At 41.6% G+C, this 20226-nt stretch overlaps 1 protein-coding gene across 2 annotated transcripts in view; it reads right to left on the reverse strand.

Annotated features, from left to right (window-relative positions):
* Positions 1–20226, reverse strand: part of SUSD4 (sushi domain containing 4) — a 106947-nt gene that overhangs the window by 2540 nt on the left and 84181 nt on the right. For both annotated transcript variants that reach the window (XM_063125592.1, XM_063125591.1), the window contains 2 exons: positions 3420–3611; positions 2637–2781 (listed from right to left, as the gene is read on the reverse strand). In XM_063125592.1, the coding sequence (XP_062981662.1) occupies positions 2637–2781; positions 3420–3611 (337 nt within the window). The remainder of the gene's footprint in view (positions 1–2636; positions 2782–3419; positions 3612–20226) is intronic.

Genomic DNA, 20226 nt, shown 5'->3' on the forward strand with positions numbered 1-20226 from the left:
CAGAAAGGTTACTCTAACTACAAAGTTTTTAATCATCTGAAATGGAGCTAGCGCAGCATTAATATTTACTTCAGTGTTATCCAGGAGTCTGCTTATACTGATAGTCGTGTGCAATTTGTCACAATCAGGTAAATAACTGCAGCAAACCAATCAACAGTTGAGGGAAGGAAAGAAAGCAGCTGGGAGGCACAGATAAGGAACTCTCTGTATTCCTTAATCTGCACAGTGAATACCAACCTATATTAAGATTCCCAGAATACTGGGCACGTAAGTTTGAATGGGAAATCCTAGGGAGCATAGTGATGCCATTTCATATTATTTTAATTATAAACTGCTATCTGCATTGCTCATTATCACCAGCTGACTGATAACTGAAGCCAAACTGTAAAGCTTGTAGCTGGACCTAGTTTGAAACAGGAGGAGTGAAAGTGTATAATGGGCTCAAGTTAAAGGAAGCCAGATTCCAGCTGGACATCAGGAAAAACTTCCTGACTGTTAGAGCAGTACGACAATGGAATCAGTTACCTAGGGAGGTTGTGGGCTCTCCCACACTAGCTGGACGACCATCTGTCAGGGATGCTTTAGGGTGGATTCCTGCATTGAGCAGGGGGTTGGACTCGATGGCCTTGTAGGCCCCTTCCAACTCTGCTATTCTATGATCACTGACATTGGTATATTGTGCATCATAATACATATCCCAGGGTGGTTTAGGGGGGTGGGGGAAGGGGCAGTATCCAAGTGGGCCGTTCCGCAAGCGGGGCTTGCTACTGATTCAGTTTCACAAGTGGAGGGCACCATTAATTCTGTTCCACAAGTGGTGCTCTAGGCAGTCCAGAAATGAGCAGAAACACCCATTTCTTGATTGGGACCAGTCAATGGAGCTCTGTTGACCTGCCCAGTTCCAGAAACTAGTTTCTGCTGATTTCGGGTTCCCAGAGGAAGCTCTAAACTGCCATTCCGTAAGTGGTGGATGCTACTTTCAGAACAGAATTGGCAGTGGGCCCCGCTTCCACAAAGGTCTGCTTGGATACTGCCCATTATAAACACAATATAATAAAACAACAAAGACAATACAAAAACAATAAAATTACTTAAAAATAACAAAGTGACTTACACAACAAAACTATCAATGTTGAAAAAGAACTCAAGCAGTAATTTAAAAGCTTGGGAGAATAGAAAAGATTTTGCCTGCTGCCTAAAACATAATAGAATAGGCTCCATGAGTACTTTTTTTGGGAGGGAGTTATATAATCAGGGCCCCACAACTGCCCCTCTTTCTGTTATTAACTGCTTCATCTCTGATTGTAAGGATACCCAGAGAAGAGGATCATGAAAAGATAAGGCAGGTTGATGTGAGAGAAAGTGTGTCCTAAGGCACCTGATTGAGAAATCATGTACAGCAGGGACGAGCAACACATCACCCTGCCACCTGCACTGCTCCTTAAAATTGTATTTTATTTTTTAAAAAAGTTTCTGGAGCTGCCATTTTGACTTCATTTTTTACCCTCTTTTTATCCTTTTGCTACTTTGTTGTCACTTCAGAAACCTTTTAATTTTTTTTAAATACACACACACACACACACACACACACACACACACACACACACACCAGTGCAGGTGGGAAGGGGGGGGCTGAGGGGTGAAAATGACCCCAGACCTCACAAACTTGCCCACCGCTTGTGTAGAGTGTTAAAAAGAGGTGGGAAAACACTGAACTGGGCTCAGAAATGTACTGGAAGCTAGCCAGTGAAACACTTTCAGAGCTAGAGGCATGGAAATTGGAAGTTAAGGCAAATACGTTAAGTTCCATGCCATGTAAACAGTAAAGACTTTGTATGCTCTCATATGTTATGCTCACTTACAAATTAGGCTCTTTCTACCCACACCTTGCTTTGATCTTTCAGCCTGACATTGGGCTGGGAGTAGTAGTATCATAGAATCATAGAATAGTTGAGTTGGAAGGAGCCTATAAGGCCATCAAGTCCAACCCCCCTGCTGAATGCAGGAATACACCTTAAAGCACACCTGACAGGTAGCTGTCCAGCTGCCTCTCGAATGCCTCTAGTGTGGGTGAGCCCACGACCTCCCTAGGTAATTGGTTCCATTGTTAAACTGCTCTTACAGCCAGGAAGTTTTTCCTGATGTCCAGCCGCAATCTGGCTACCTGTAACCTGGGTCCATTATTCCATGTCCTGCACTCTGGGATGATCGAGAAGAGATCCTGGCCCTCCTCTGTGTGATAACGTTTCAAGTACTTGAAGGGTGTTATCAGTCTTTTCTTCTCCAGGCTAAACATGCCCAGTTCTTTGAGTCTCTCCTCATAAGGCTTTGTTTCCAGAGTAGGGGGAGTATGTGTCCAGGTAGAAACACTTGCTACATGCACATAATGAATTTCTGTCTGATGCTTCTGTATAATTTTCTGGGGCTTCCCCTACCAGAGCTATCACTAGTGGAATATGTTTAGCATCTGCTGCTTGGACATGAAGCAAGTTGCACAGTACTATACAGTACCTATACAACCCAATTTATTCCAAATCAAACTCCCAGACACAGTATCAACTACTGCACCGCTAACTAGTTGCAGGGGTGAGGATGGGACACACACACACCACATCCAGACAAAAAACAGTACTAACCTTGGAAGAAAGCGTGCCTTAAATTTGGTCTGGAACATTCTGGCAAGAATAACTAACAGAAGTACTAGAAGAACACTAGTAGCAGTAAATGCCACAATCTTCCATGTTGTCAGGAGAGTTTCTTGCGTATTTGGCCAGGTTTGTTCTGTAACACAAGGGGCCATGTAAAACAGACACATTAGATAGTAATAGTTTCATGGCTACTTTTTAGTAGAACCAGAAAGGATCAGGGCCCAATTGCTCTGGATTTATCCACAGATATAATAGACACACATGATACACCTCTCTGCTCACTTTTATATTTATTACGCTTTCAATATTATTTGCAAACTAAAAATATAAACCCAAATAACAACTGAAAGCAAACTAAATGTTACATTTGAGAAAGTACTGCACAGGAAATTTCAATTCTAAACCACCACCACCACCACCCTTTCATCCCTGTTTGCCTGATTGCAAGGATGTTGAAACAATTTCAGCTCAAGGGCTCTTGGAGGCTATTTTCCAGTGGTGGACTAGGCCAAAAATACCAGAACATTTCAGCTTAAAGCTCTTACTGCCAGTAACTAAGCCTTAGGAGAGAAAGTCAACCTTTTAGAATGAAAACAAAAATGAAGACCCAACACAAAAGCCGGAAAACCATACAACAATCGGTGGTCAGGGAAAAGGGATAGGGCCAAGGGAAGGGGGTACAGCCGTCTGAGGAATCCCAGAGGGCCAGATTTTGACTTCACAACTTGGTTTGTTAACTAACTTACATCAATTTTTTGTTTTTGTTTTTACCTGTTTTGACACAGTATACTTGATAGGAAGGAAACCATTCTCCATACTGGCAGGTAATATATTTGTAATCATTGGTGAGAGAATAGCCAGGATCGCAATAGAACTCTACCACAGTTCCATGGTTGTAATGCTCACAAGGCCGCGGATGGCAAATGTAATCTCCATGAGTCACCATAGGAGGTAGTGGACAAACTTGGAAACACACAAAAAAGGAGGATGAGTTAGCTACAATAATGCATGACGTCAATAGATACAGACTGAATATAACATTGTATATAGTTACATATATTACAAACTCGATACAGAAAAACATGCTTTTGGAAATCACTACATTTACACCAGTAAGAACCAATATATTAACAAACAACAGATTGGCTTCTACTGAATGGCAATTTTAGCGCTTTCATATCAAGGCAATGTAACTAATATGACACAACCATATGACCAAAAAAAGCCAAACCCCTGCAGTTTCTATTAAGAACATAAGAAGAGCCCTGCTGGATCAGACCAAGGGTCCATCTAGTCCAGCACTCTGTTCACACAGTGGCCAAGCAGCCATCGGCCAAGGATGAACAAGCAGGACATGGTGCAACAGCACCCTCCCGCCCATGTTCCCCAGCAACTGGTGCACACAGGCTTACTGCCTCAAATACTGGAGATAGCACACAACCATCAGGGCTACCATTGATAGCCTTCACCTCCAGCAATTTATCCAACCCCCCACTCCACTCCACTCCACTCCACCAGGGGCATATACTTCTCAATTTTCAGGGTTGGGGGCATGGGGCTAAACTTGGAAAAGGGGGGCTAGGCTTATTTGTTTACATTTATGTATATATTTCTATTTCTGGAAACCATCCTTCATCAACAATGGATCCTAGAGTGTTTAAAGCCACATATTAAAGTAACAAGTATTCAACAAAAGTATTACATTTAATTATATTATGATAGTTGACATGCTACCACATCATCCATAGTCCTATACTATATACCAGTGTTCTTCAAACTCTATTTCCCATGACCCAGTGCAATAATACCACATACCTCAAGACCCTATTCCTGTGCTTAGTCTGAAAATGTCTGGCATGTAATATGCTTTTTACTCATTAGTCAAGGAGATTCTTTATAATTAATGAAGTCCAAGTGAGCTCTTTGGAAATTACTTCTAAGTAAACATGAATAAGTTTAGGTAGCTAAAAGTGTTTAATAGTAGCTGGATCATGTCATTATGTGTATATTATTATTAGTAGTAGTATTATATGGCACCATCAATGCACATGGTGCTGTACATAGTAAAACATATATATATATATATATATATATATATATATATATATTGTATATATTGTTCAGACATATTTAAAAGGCACCCCCACACACGCACGCATGCACGCATGCACGCACACTAACACTGTAAATCCTAAATGTGCAACCTTTTGTCCCACAAGGCCTGAGGAGGAGGAAGCAGGGTTTGCTTGGAGGTAATTCAGATTGACCCCCAAACACACAACAATACAGACAACTGGAGACTGACTGAGGAATCTGCCAGCCAGGCTGTGAGCTTATTGATGTTACATGGTTGGGCATTGCCCCTCTGGGACATCCGGTGGGGGCTTCAGCACTGCTGCCCCTCCCCCCATAATATATGTCCCTGTACCCCACATGCTGCAAGATCTGATCAGAGGAAGAGAGAGGAAAGTTTTTCCAAGCTTAATTTTCTAAGCCGATGGGGATTTCCCCAAGTTTAACTGTAAGGCAGGGGGGAATTTCCAGGGGTTTTGCAGTTGAGAAGGGTTAACCCAACGTTCCGTGCACACTGTGTCTTCCCAATATTCTCCCTCCCCATGTTTAACTGCATGGGATGGGGGCAATTTCCTCCAGGAAAGAGAGAAAAGCAGGGAGAAAGGTGTGTTTATTGCCCTTCTAAAAGATTAAACAATCTGGGCAGAAGTTTCTTCTCCAGGTACCCCAAGTATTCGGTAGATTCAGAGCAGCAACAGATGAGGGGGGGGGATCGCATTTCCCTATGTCGCTTTGCCTCCTGCTTCTGTCCCAGAATAGGGACAAACAGCTTCCTCTTTCTTCATTCAGGGAAGCAAGTAGCAACCACATGGCCCGTGCTTTGATCGCACTGCTTCTCCTGCACACAGCAGTAAATGGCAGCAAGTTATATTACATTAAAAAAACACCTGATTTCCCAGGTCTTTTTTGGGGATGGAAGAAGGAGCAGGAGATGTTTGAGAAGTGAACAGCATCATGAAGAGGACCCACGCAAATCCGTGAGTGGCCAATAACAAACATGCTATAAAATGCTCGTCTGATGACACTCCGTTTGTGTATGTGTGTGTGTGTGAGTGATATGGCTCCTCTTGATCTTTGTGTCTCTCCCTGCCCTGTTCTGTGGCACATGGACAAGTGGAACTAAACAAAAAGTTAAGGATATATACACAGTAGAACAATAGTGTTTAATATACAAGAATAAAATTAAGATTAACATAGCTATAGATAAATAGATAAACGCCATTTATCTAAAGACCACGAAAAGGCTGAGGCCCTGCATTATTTTCAAATGGCAGTGACACCCTCCATACAGCAGCCCGCATTGGCCACTGACAAAGACTTTGTGTTGAAACGCGTTTGGCCTTTTTATTCTACGTTGTTTCTGTTAGACATTTCTTTCTGTGCAATATGCCATTGCACTTTTAATGCAATATTACTGTTAATCTTAATTTTATTCTTGTATATTAAATACTATTGTTCTACTGGATATATATCCTTAACTTTTTGTTTAGTACCCCTTCTTTTTGTTTAGTATTACATGGTTGTTTGTTAAGGACTTCACCTTTCTTTGCTCTAGGTACATGGACAAGTGGTACTTAGTGTAGGACTTCTTAGCCTGCTGTGCTTGTGTCTTCCTCTATCTGTATTGAGTTTTGGGGGTAGTCGCAAGTGTCAGACATATAGAGAGACAGCTACAGAACCTGCAGGGCAGACAATGGAAGAGAGTCATTCTTCCCCCACTCCCCCACTACCACTAGTTCTTCTCCTTTCTCTCTCCAGGCTCCATCCATTCCCTTCATGCTGCCTATTCCTTGCTCCATCTTTTCCCTCCCTCTGATCCCCACCCCAAACCTGCCTCATTCTTCCTCCCAGCCTCACTCTCTACTTTCCTTCCTAATCTTCTTCTTGCCCACTTCCCTCTATCTCCTCTACCCCACTATTCAGCCCTCACTCTTCCTACCATCCACCCAATATTCTGACACACACACCCCTCAGAACTGTGTACCACTTTATGTTGAATTTAATTTATAGAGCTAATGATGACTGATGAATGAGGTAATTAACTGAAGGGGAAATGATTAACATTTGGAGCAGGATCTGGGTGGAAAATGGGGGGTTATTTTGAGGTGATCCACTCCTTCACTCTTGGTTTGCTTTTGGATTAGTTACTCTCTCAAATTTTTGAAACTTGATTTTGGTGCAAAAGGTGTTTTTTATTGTTCTACTTATTACATTTTTATACTGCTCAATAGCTGAAGCTCTCTAGGAAGTTCACAATTAAAACCATAAAATACAACACAACAAAACACAATATAAAACTTTAAAAGTATTGCCTAAAACCCAGCAGCAGTTACAGCACAGGGAAATCCTGTGTGAAAAGATTTGTTTTCAGAAGGCATTTACAAGATGTTAATTTTCTGCCTTCCAAACCACACAAGGGAGGGTTTTCTAGATGGTGGGTGCCACTACAGAGAAGGCCCAGTGTTGAGGTTCTTCATGGCAACATTCTTTCATTTTGGAATGACCAGCAAGTCCTCCTCTGAAGATCTTAAATGTTACCTAGGTACGTATAAGGGAAGGCGGTCTAGGGCCTTAGCTAGACTGAAGGTTTATCCCGGGATTGTCCTGGGGTCATCCCTGTTCATATAAATGACACACAGGATATCCTGGGAGCAGGCAGGGATGATCCCAGGATAAACCTTAGGTCTAGTTAAGGCCTAAGTATCCTGGTCACAAGTTGTTTAGGGTTTTGTGTGTGTGTGTGTGCATGCGTGGGCATGTGAGAAAGACAGAAAGAGAGAGGAGGGCTCATGAAAAAATGTACCAGCTGCACTCTTTTAACAATTTTTTTGTAATTGAGGTAGAACCACTGATTTAGAGTGGTGTGCAATTTAATTAAAGAATTCATTTGATATGGGGTGATTTAGCTAATAAGTTACTTGCTTGGCTCTGCTTTTAGTAAAATTTAAATAAATCCTACTAATTATTTCTAAATTTGTATACACACAGAGAGAGATTTGCATCCTGTGATTCTTTCTTGATTCTTAAAACTGCCGAGCAATGGATTTGAAAAGGATTGAGAGTTGAGTTTTATTAATAACTTTATCACAATCAAATGTGAAGAGTGAGACTTAAATCCATCGCCATTTATACATCACTCTACCCCATGAGCATTTCATTCACATCAGTGGGGGCTGCATTCCATAGAAATGAAGTTGGTGACAGGAGTCTTAGTTTTGTTATTAGCATTTTTAATGGGCAAAATGTTATATAATCGTTCAGCATCACAACAATTAAGTGAGGTAGGTAACTAGCGCTGCTAGTTTACAGAATCAAAATCATTTAAATTGATGGCATTTTGACTAAATAGTCCCATTATTCAATATTACCAGAAGTTTTGCAGCTGTTTACAAAGATGTCCTATACAGAATCAGGCCATTGGTCCATCTACTGTAGTTCTATATTGTTAGACTCTGCCATTGACTGGCAGTGGTTCTCAGGACACTTATTCCCAGTCCTACCTGGATGTGCCAGAAATTAATCCTGAGACATTTTGCATGCAAAACATGGGCTCTGTCCCTGAGGCTACAGCCCCTTCACCTTGTTCCACAGACCTTCAACTGAGCATACCAGGCAACTTGCAAGAGGGCTCACAAGTTCTTTTTAGTGTTCTGGAGGGTAATCCAAGTATTATAGGAACTCAGGCTATCACATAATGAAATAGAATCTGGATACTGTGTTTCCTGCAGCCTGGAGCTGACTATATGCAGGGAAAGCCTCATGGTGGTTGCGGATCTGTGCTGCATCAGTTAGATGATGCAGGCGCAGCTTCGCAGCCACTGTGGGGCTTTCCTGCAAAGCTGCACATTGAAAAAGTTGGGGATTTAACCTGGGACTTTGCCAAGCATGTGCTCTTACCATTGAGCCAGTGGGGGCTGATGGCTCTGATATCAGTAGGATGGTAAATCTGCTCCATGTTTCAGTCAGAACCAGTCCAAACTCTAAAGGAGATGTCCAAGATGCAGAGCAAAGGATGTTGGACAGTTCCTTTAGTGTTCTGTCTGATACCCAGAGTGGATTCACCGCTCCACTGACTTTGGAGCCACCAGCCTCCACTGCATTATGCAAAGGCCTCTCCCCCAAAAGGGGTCGTGTATAAAAGCACATGACCCTTGTTGAGTCATATGCTTTTGCCTGGCTTGACCTTCAGATTTGGCCCTGGAACCTGTTTTCGTGTGCAGAACTCAACCCTGTGAAACATCAAATGATAAAGCAGGGGTTGTCCCTTATTTATTTCATTTTTATCCTGCCATTCCTCCAAGGAGCTCAGGGCGGCACACACATTTTTCACTTCCATCCATTTTATCCTCACAACCACCATATGAGGTAGGTTAGACGGAGAGATATGACTGGCCCAACATTGCCCAACAAGCTTCATGGCTGAGTGAGAATTTGAACTTGAGCCTCCCCAGTTCTAGTTCAACAACCACGACAACACTCTTGCTTAGAGATGAAGGAAAAGTAATCACAACCATCATGTCTCAGATTAAGGCTTCCAGGCAACGAGGAGAAACGAAGAAGACAAATTCAGCCTTGACACCTTTCCTCTTAGAAATTGAGTACTAAATGCTGCATTAACCATATTCACAGAAGCAAAAAGGTGATCTTAGCAGCACTTATGCAAGTGTTCTTATGAAGCTAAAGCGAATTAAAATGTCTGCAATCTCAAGATAAAGTAACTGAGTGTAGCAAGTCTTCCATGCTAAATTTCTGTTACTGGCATTTTTATTTCACTACAGGAAATTTCAAAATTTGCATTTATTATTAAACAGCCAGGTGCTCAAGTGCACTGGAAATATAAAGATTTGGGTTAGCTAAAAAGGTCAGGCTCTCTTCCTTTCCGAGAAAGGCACAGAGTAGTTCACTGCTCCCCTCTACAGGCTGCCATGTTTATTTCATGCCTCTATTATGCAGTAAAGACCTACTGCATAGATATAAATAATACAAGCACCAATTCACAACAGTAGATTTTCCACAGGAATCACAATTCAGTAACTTCTCCCTACGCATTACTTAGATGAATAATGTATTTTAAAAGTAATTCCACTACCACCACCCAGCCCACAAAAGAGCACACCAAGATATTAAACGAACCTTCAGGAGAGGCTGATTGTAATGTGCAACACTGTCTATTCTGCAACACTGTCTATTCTACATGCCCTAGAGACATGTCTTTGTTTGCATTTTCACTAGGCGAGCCTTTATAAATTATAATAACTTGAAACTAGAGCACGTAATTCACACAGAAAGCAATATTCTACATCTTTTCCATGCTGGACTCAACCCAAGGGAATGCCAGATGATTCATTAGGAAGTCAGCAAAAGGTTTGAAATGCTTTCCTTGTTTTGCTTAAAACAATTCCTTTAAATAGGAGGGAACCAGTGGAAGGAGACTGCAGATATGACTCAAACCAATCTCTCTCAATGAGCAAATCTCTGACAAGAATAATAATCTAACCTGATTAGGTGACACTTTATTACCTGCTGTCTCTACCCATCCCTCTGCTTTCTATCTAAATATCTTTGGAACAGTGCTGATTGTGGGGACCTGGCAAAGATAACAGGCTGCCAATGATGTGCCTATACTGAGCAGTGATCCAACAGCAAGCAACATGAAAAGATTTTCCACCAGAGAGATTAACTGCTTTAAAAAGCAAAATTTCAAGCCTACAGTAATGCCACCTGCTGCCTCTCCTGACATTCTGAAATGTCCAGTGCGTTAATAAGACTGGAGACCAAAAACTATAATGTGAAAGGAAGAGGTACAATGCTGCTCAGGCTTCCAGAAAATGGAATACACAACAGAGATAGATTTGGTAGGGTGCTAGGAAGAAAATGCTTTCTCTTAGCAAGACAGAAATAAATATACTCCACCCCTTGTAAATGTGCTCTGCATTTAAAGAAATTTTAGCTGGTACTACTTACAAAAGTACATGACATAAGCAGGGGAAGGTATCTGGTGCACATAAATATCAAGGAACTAGCCAAAAAAATGCTTTAACAAGAAAATATATAAGATGCACCAAGAATTAGGCAAATGAGGCACATGTACATGAATTTAGTTAACTTCTTGCCATTATAATATTTTGATTGTTGCATCTTTTGAACAGAGTGGGCAATGTCAATCAATTTTGACAGTTATATGGTTGTTGTTGTTTTGCACATTAGATTTAATAATAAGATATATTTATCCCATGACCAAGGATTCCTCAATTACACACAGCCTGTCATTAGAAGGCAACACACACAGGCATGCCTTAAAGCGCAAAAACAATCAGCAGACATGTGGAAGAGGGCTGTGAATCATTGAGAGCAATTGAGAAACTGTTTAGGACAATTAAAGTCCCAATGAAGCCAGGGTTAGACTACTATCATATGTGCAGTCTACTGTCATATGTGCAAAACTTGATGTTACAGATATCTGTACTGCAGAGCTGCATGAAATCCATCTACGATAAGGAAGTACATTCTTTAGAGCAATCAGCACAGTCCCAAAATTATTTCTGTTGGAGAACACTGGGGAATCCCCCTTCCAATAATAGAATGCTTAAAATGGATGAAAATTTGCAGTGTAAATACACAGCTAGATGAATATTTACAAAGAGAGAGTGACACAGAGCACAAGCAAGTAGCATATAACTGAAAGAAAAAGGCTACCAGATCATTGCAGTATTTTAACGGACAGAAAAGCCTTAGATTATAAGAATAGCAAATGGTAAGGGGAAATTACTACCTTGTGAGTCCCTGGTTCTAGCTTACACCCTGATTCAGAGCAGAAAATGATATGATGAACACATGAGTTTATTGCATGTGTTGCATTATTCATTTCAACAGAGGGCTCATGCTGCATGTACAGCCCTATGCGCTTCAGTGTAGGGAGCATACTGCACATATAAAAAGGACATGCACATCACATTTCTTTCTTCCGAGGCAGCCCTTTCATTGTGGAGGACAGTTAACAAGTTACTGTATACATACATTTGATGACAGAACAGCAGTATGCACAGATTAACTCCTACAATCAGGCCCATTGATGTGCCACAATCACAAATCAGCAAGCAAGACAAATGGCTCCAAAGAATTGCAACAGGAGCGCCAAGACATACAATACAGAGGAAAGCTATACATTGGCATTACTATTGGTTTATGTCTGTGATAATCATTAACAAAACTATTATATTAGGAAGGAAATGTTTGTGCATGGAAAAAAGAGGATACCCTTGTATTTTGGAGCTGAAACAAATTGGAAACGGAATATTTTCAGGATTCAATGGGTTTCATGGAACATTGTCTGAGTGGACTTCCACTCGCACAATGAAACTTCCCCTTCCTCTCCAGCCCACCTGAACACATGCCACACATCTACTGTGGATGGTCTCCCAGCCTTCAAGACCAGATTTTGAGGAATAGGGATGCTGTTGGGTAGGAGAGAATCACTGGGCTCATCTACACCAAGCAAGATATTCCACTATGAAAGTGGTATGAAAGCGGTATATAAAATGCAGGAGCCACACTACTGCTTTACAGACTGCTATAAAGTGCACTGACAACTGTTGGGGCCCATGACACATACCACATATCACTTTTATAGTGTCATAGCCTGCTTGGTGTAGATGAGCCCACCGTCTCCCATTCCTCTGACAAAAGCCTTCCATTAGCAAAGTGCTACTGGTTGTATCACAATTTTTAAAAGAAGTAAAAGAAAGCAAACATCTCTCTTTTAAAAAATAATTCTTGCCTGCTAAAACCCTTTTTTCATTAAGTCCTTATGTAGGCAACAGATGGAAGAATAAGTTCGAAATTAACCAAGTTATCCTTGATTCAAATTGTACTTCATTCTTAATGTAGATATCCCCCATGGGTATAAGGGCTTTTCCTTCACTCCAGGAATGGCTCAGTAATGAATTTTATGCTAATACAGACAAAAGCAGCCTCTGTTCTCTGAAATCTGCATGCACTAACAGCTCACATTATTTAAGCTCATAAATTGAGATACTGGTATTTCAATTGTTAACCTTCAGATCCACATTGGCCTTTTCAAAAGAAATCAAGCGAGCAACTTTACAACTAAACCTTTCTAAATCAAGCAGGTGCTGGACATCCACAGCCTGCCATATTCCTAATACTCTTCTCAATATGCTGTACTTATTGGATAATACATCTGGATACATTATCTGGACCTATTTCAACTGCAGTTTCAATTGGGCTTTCAACCAGATTATGGGACTAAAATTGCTTTGGCTGCTTTCCTGGATAAACTATGCAAGGAAGTGGATTTGGGGTAGAGAACATGGCCCTATTCTTCTGGACCTTGCAGCCTAAGGTTTGGAAGTACAGTTTTGCAACGGTTCTGGTCCTTTATGTTGTGTTGTGCCTAGAAGGTGGTGCTGGGGGACTACTGTTTGACTCTACAATGCTTGGCCTATGGTATCCCATAGGATTCTATCTTGTCCCCCAAGTTATGTACATGAAACTACTAGGAGAAGTCATTCAAAACTTTGAAGTAAGGTGTCACCAGTATGCTGATGACATATAGCTCTATTGCTCAATATCATCAAGTACCAAGGAAGCAGTCAATAACCTGTACATTGCTTGGGTTAAAAAAAATATGAGCTGGATGAAGGGGAACAAGCAGAGTTTAAATTCAGACACGATGGTCAGCAGAAAGCCTGACTCAGGGATTGGGATTCAACCTTTTCTGGAAGGGCTTGTGTTCCCCATGAAAGATCAGGTCCATTGCCTGGGAGTCCTCCATGAACCTATGCTGTGCCTGGATCTTTGGGCAGTGACAGTGGTGGCAACTAGTTTTAGTAAACTAGCTGTGACATTTCCTGAGTTGGTCTGATTTGACAACAATTATTCATGCCTTGGTTACATCATGCATATACTACTGTCCTTCCTTTGTGGACAGCAGGACCTATAATAAAAAGTTGCAATGTGGAGTGGTCCTGTTCAGTGTTCCAGTCAATAGGCCATTACTTCTTCCAGGATATTCTATTCTATTTCATCCCCTGGTTTTCTCTTTGTCCTCAGCATTCATTGAACAATGAGCATACTAGGACTTATTGAGGGGGGAGGTTTCCCCCTTAGGGGACAATCCTATCCTGATGCTCATAAGCCTCTGAGCTAAGAGGCTTTCGAGCATCCAGTACAGAGCAGGCGGAGCTGTAGAGGGGACCTTCGGCTCTGCGCTTCTCCCGCTTTGCATTTTTGCTAGACTGGCTTTTTTGCCCATCTAACGGGCACCACAAAAGAGGACGTAGGTAGGTTGGGGAGGCCTGGGGATACTTTGTAAGCCAGCCTCTCCAATCCACTCACAAAAATACCCCTTTTACCTCCTCTCCAACATCGCTTTTAAGGTTCTCTATGTGCCATAGGATTGCTCCCTCTGTGTTTTGTTCCCATTTCCCCCCTCTATTTTGCAAATGTTGGGGTTTCCCTCTGTGTTTTGTTCCTGTTTTTCCCCTCTCTATTCCTGCAAGTCTTGAGACCTCCCTTTCATTTCTCAGTTCTTCCATTTTGGATACATAGCACCCGGGTTCATTGCTAGTATATATATTAATTTACCTTGGACCTGAATGTGCTAGTCAGTACAAACCTTGCCCAATCTATCACCCTGGAAAAAGGGATTGTTATCTTCCTGAGAGAAGCATTCAGGAGATAAAAGACCACTTTTATTCTTTATCTTTATTTAACAGTCATTGTGAGTTGAACACATCCTCTCTTTGCAATACAAAGGAAGCAGATGGCAATAGAAAAAGCAATTCAGGTACATAAGATATCAGTTTTCATTGGTTTGGAAGTAATGAGAGAATCTCTACATTTTATCAGTGAAGGAAAATACATAGGAGCCCTTGCTCCTTAAAATGTATGTGCTTTTCCTTTCTCAAGGCTTATCATCCTCCAAAAAAAAAGTTTAGAAGTTGGAATAAAGAGGCATTACATTCTTCTCAAATCCAGATTAGCCACTGTATTACAATGCACTGGAAAACTACCATTCAAAATACTCAGGAAATTATAGAATGCTTCTCCGTACAAATCTGGGCTAATCTTTCACACCAAATAAATGGAATCTTGGCTTCTGGTGAGAAGTATGCGGAAGATAATGGACCACTTTTATTCTTCATTCTGATTTGCCAAGTTTATGGTACTGGTCTATTTCATTTCCCAAAATTTACAAAATTGAAAAAAAAAATCTTTAGGAAAAACACCCTAAAGGGGACCCTCCCCCACCCCACAAACAACTATATGATTGGGTCCAGCTTGTGGGTCCCTGGTCAACAGCTGGCTGGCCACTGTGTGAACAGAGTGCTGGACTAGATGGACCTTTGGTCTAATCCAGCAGGGCTCTTCTTATGACTGAGCATGGAATGCTGACTGACTGTTGATTGTGGGGCAGAACGGAATACCAGGACAGAGGAGCAGGAATGTAATACAGTATCCCGGTAGGGTTGCCGTACATCCTGGAAAACCAGGAATGTCCCAATTTCCAGGAGATTCTGAAATGTCCCGACCGGCTTGGCAAGAATCCCTGATTCCTGGTCCAGCAGGCCGGAGAAATTCTGACCTCCAAAATGGTGCCTTGAGCCTGCTCAGTGGAGTGGCAGCAGCAGAGAAAAAGACACATCAATCTGGCGCCTTTTCCAGAGCATCACAGCTCCTCCACAGGCTCATCTGAGTCACTCACTGTGACTCACCTTATTGCACCTGCGGATGCGTAGAAGAGGAACAACAGCAAGGAAAGGCACACGTGCTCTCCTCAAGCTACCTGAGGCCCATGCAATGCAAAGGAGTTAGGTGAGCTTGGCTGGTTGTGGTCAGACCTTTAGGGTAAACGCTGGACGGAGCTACTGGGTTATTTGTAGGGGAAGAAAGAGAGTTTTGTGGGGGACAGGAGGGAGGGAGGGAGCGAGTGGGGACGATTGGGAGAAGGAGAGGAAAGGAGAGAGGGAAGAAAGTAAAGTCACTCCCCAAAAAATTGCCCTTCAAAAATCCACCTCCTTGGATTTGGGTTGCAAGCCTCAAATCTGTTACTTGGAAGTAAGTTGCACTGAATTTAAGATGTCTGGTTTTACAGTTGTTGATGTTTTAATTGAAATTTGGGCTTTGCAAAAATTGGGCTTTCCCTAGACCTTTATATATTGCTCAGTTTTTTTAAAAAAAATCCTAGCCCCCCCACCCCGATTGTCCTGGTTTTGTGGATTCAGAACATGGCAACCCTAGATCCTGGGAAAGAGCAAAGCTGGCAGAAACCCTGAACAGTATATTTTGTTGCATGTCCTTAATCAACAAACACTTTTCTCTAAAACATTGATAAATGTGTAAGTGCAGTATGAATAGCAAAGCAATTGCTCACTTGATTCGTTTTGTTTAACAGAGCATAGAAACCAAGAACAAGCATTTTTTAAAATGTAAAGACAACAGACAAGCAAATAAATACCATATTTAGAAAAACACAGTATGTCATAACACACTTTAAGGATGTGGTTTAAAAACAAAACACTGGGGAAAGAAGAAATGCAGAATAAAACATTAAATGCATGTCTAGCAGCTATGCTTTCTTTTCATTTTTACTCTGATCGAGATCTTAAAAGCCTCTACCCCTCACACTTGGGTACCAATGTGGGGGGCGACACTTGTGCCTACTCTAGAGTAAAAATGAAAAAAGATGTCGCTCCTAGGCAGATATTTAAAGTAATATCTGTTTGGTCTCATTTTAACTAGGAATATATAAAATACACACATAACAAACAATATTCTGGAATGCACTCTTAATTGGATTTTTCTGATAGAGAGTACATAAGAAAGTAGAATATTTTACTCACACATCTCTCTACTAAAGAAATGCTATAAGGGCAATGAAAGGGAAGTAGAATATTTGGTGCCTCCAGATTAAGCTTTTATTATGCAACCACCTTGCCTCATATGAGGGGCCCAGACACAACTTTCAATTTGTGTTTTCCCACCACTTCTTCCAACGTTTTTCTTAAAATGTTTTTCTTAACACATACTTAATGTTGACCACAGTTCCCAGTTCAGATGAAATGGCAAGCTGTGGTTAGGTGTAAATGTGGAAGCTTCTGAACTCCTCCTCTGGCCTACACAGGAAGAAGGGAGAGCAGTGTGTGTGAGCCAGGGAGCAGGCTTGTCCCATTCACATAGCACTAAACTTTGGTTTAGTGTTGCTTCCAAACATGACCTAACCGTAGCAAGATTTACTCTATTGAGGCGATCATTTCTGTGAGCTAACAAAGTTTCAACCAATCAGAGGCACAGGAGGAGGTAGGCCTGATAGCACCTTGTTTAAGGCCGCAATCCTATGCATATTTAGATAGAAAAAAGTTTCACGACTACAAAATGACTTGGCCAAAGTCCAACGTGCAGTCTGTATGCTCAGCAATACTACAGCCATTGCAGAAGTATGGCTGGCTGGGGCATGCTTGGAGTTGGAGGACTCTTTCTATCTAAACTGGCATAGGATTGCACCTTTAATCAGTGATATGTTTACATACCACTTCTCCTGCACCTTCCTGCCTCTTTGGCTCTACTACTGCTGCCTGCCTAGTAATACCTAGCGATGTACGGGAATTTCATTTCAGTTAGTAAATCCCTCAAAAATTCCATGTTTGCAACCCTAAACGCGAAGGGGAGTGCATGTTCTCTAGAAATGTTTAATAATTCCCAAACTATGCATTTTTAAAGTATGCATTCTTGAAAGTGTGCATTTTTATAAATGCACACTTTTAAAAAAATGCACACTTTAAATTGTGTATTTCAAAAGTTGTGAATTTTCATGCATTATACAATGGAAAGAAAGTACACATTTTTGAAAAAATGTGCACTTTCCCCATTTGAATGAACCCCCCCCCCAAAAAAAAAGGGGAGAGAGAGAGATCGCAAAGAGAACAGCACAGAGCCAAACTGAATTTTGAAATAAAGTTTGGAAAATTTCGGTGAGCTGTAGCATCTTTGGGTTTCCCATATTTCCCTAATATCTGCCACAACACGCTTCTTCCCTTCCCTTCCCTCCCCCTCTCAACATCAGCCTTGAAAGAACCCATCCACAATACAATGGAGTACCTGCCCACTCAACCAGCCATGATTCCCCTCCCCACCTGCGTTTTTGGCTAATCCTATCCAGGGAAGGGTTGGGAATTTCATGAGCCTTTGAAATGTATATGGGATAGGTTGGCTTGCCTTCTATGAGTGTCATCAAATCAGCATTTTATCGCACACTCGTTACTGGCCAGTCATGTTTTTTCACAGGTCCTTTTGATGACACCATCTACCTCCCATGCATCCCCCACTCCTTCTGGCCTTCTTTCCACAACAAAATAAGACCCCAGTAAATCCGATTTGGGGTGGGGGGAGAAGCGAAACATGCTGTAATTTCCTGCTGTGTGCAGGAAAAGCAGCACGATAAAAACGCCCACTGAATGGGCCACAATGGGTCACTGTTTATTTCCTTTTTATTCTCTGTGTGAAGAAAGAGGAAATATTGTGGGATAGAAGTAGGGGGGGAAGCGACAGTAGGGAAACGTGACCCCCCCATTTGATGAAGCTCTAAGAAACACCAGTTTTTTGTGGTTGGCACAAGACTGCTGCTATTGGAGGCTGGGTAACTACAGTGTTTTTTCACTGTAGGGTGAGTGATTTGCCTGGATTTTCAGTTGGATGCATGCGTGCATACATTGTTGAAGGTCTGGGTAAAACAGTAATGTAGTGGCTTGGCAGATGTGTGTGCTACTTAAATTTCTGCTTCAAAATGATTGCAACTATCACAGCAAAGTGGAATTTAATCCAATCCATTAAAAAAAAAGTTCATCTGGAATTACAAGACCCCTCAGGATCAAAGCCAATGCCCTACAGCAAAAGATAACAACAGAAATATGGGATTACTAAACAGTAACAAAATATTTTACCAGTTTTGTCAATACTGGTGGGAGAAGTGTCAGGTTCCTATTGAAACAGAACAGGTGGGACACATTATTCTCCTAAAAGAATAGACACTGAAAGAGAATGTATCACATCAAATCTGATTAGAAGATATATCACTAAGGTATGAAAAAGTTGCGAGTGAAGAAGGAAGCACAGAATAAAGACACAGAGAGCAGAGCTTGGAATAAACTAGGGCCTCTTTATTTAACTACAAGGGAGATTCAACCTCTTCCTGGAACTGCATGTGAAAAGTGCAGGAATCAATATATACTAATCTCAGGCTACTTGCCTGGTTGAAGGGCGAGCCACTCTCTTAAGCCAGGAGTCGGGTAACCTGGTCCCTTTCTTTTATGACACTTCGAGAGTGTGGGGAGACCGCCCCACGTCATCCCCATGCAAAGTCGTAAAACCCTGAGTAGATGAGGCAGGAGGATCTCCAAAGGCATACCATAACCAGACACATGAGCTGTGAAACTTGCGAAGAGCAGGAACTCTGGCTATGCCAATCACCTAAAAGGTGCCAGAGTGGTCACCGTCTCTATTCTGACATAGCAAATTTCCACACATCCTGCTGTCAAATCAGCCTATTTATCCATCCTCCAGGTAAAACCTCAAGTATGGAGTAGGCAAAAACCTTCACACAACTTGTGGGAAGGAAAAAAATCCTACTCAGCCCTCCCCTCAAAGGGAGAAACTGGCTAAGTCCCATACTAGAAGAGGGAGGGGGTGGGAGCTGAAAAGACCAGAGAGGCTGAGTAAGGGGCAGGACCAGCTTTCAAAGGCTCGGCCCTGCCCCAGACTCAAGTGGCCCACATGTGCAACATGTGAGGCCTTTATTCCCTTCCTCCTCACCGCAACTACAATTTCTCCCCCTCACACCATGCCGGCCAAGGGGGATAAAAGACGTACATAAAGAATTAGCACTAGCCTTTTCTTCTTTAATCTCAGTTACCTTCCATAAAGTTTTCAAAGTGGAAAAATTAATCTCAAACCACAGATTGGGATAATAAAATTTGACTAGTGTTTGGAAATTCTTAAATGCGGAGAGATTTATAAAAGGTTTAATATAATGAAAAAGTAGACTTTGTAAGTGAATCTACTGGGAAAAAATTGTAAAATGGGATTGGTAGAGGTTACCACATCAAGCAAGCTTGGGGATAATAGGCTAACAGATGCTTAGAAATCATTCAAAATTATCTGTAATGGCATAATACCACCTTTTAAACCGCCTCTATATTAGGTGAGTTTGAAACTTGATTGCATAGCTTTTGATACTTGGTACAAAAATACTCAGAAGAAGATTTCTCCACTAGTCTAGTGTTCAGTCAATAAATGTTGTCCAAGATACACAATAGTAAGACAGCTCTCTCTTATGACAAGAGGGAGCATGCTTGTTCTTTTGAAAGTACACTGTCAGACAAAAATTAAGTTCAGTATTATAAAGCCTCAGGGAGAATCTGGATCTCCTTCTTTTCTTGAATAGCCCTTTAGCACAATTGAACTGTCTAAAATACTGCGCTCTTCGAAG

The sequence above is a fragment of the Elgaria multicarinata genome, chromosome 4 (genome assembly GCF_023053635.1).
Source record: "Elgaria multicarinata webbii isolate HBS135686 ecotype San Diego chromosome 4, rElgMul1.1.pri, whole genome shotgun sequence".
Lineage (NCBI taxonomy): Eukaryota > Metazoa > Chordata > Lepidosauria > Squamata > Anguidae > Elgaria > Elgaria multicarinata.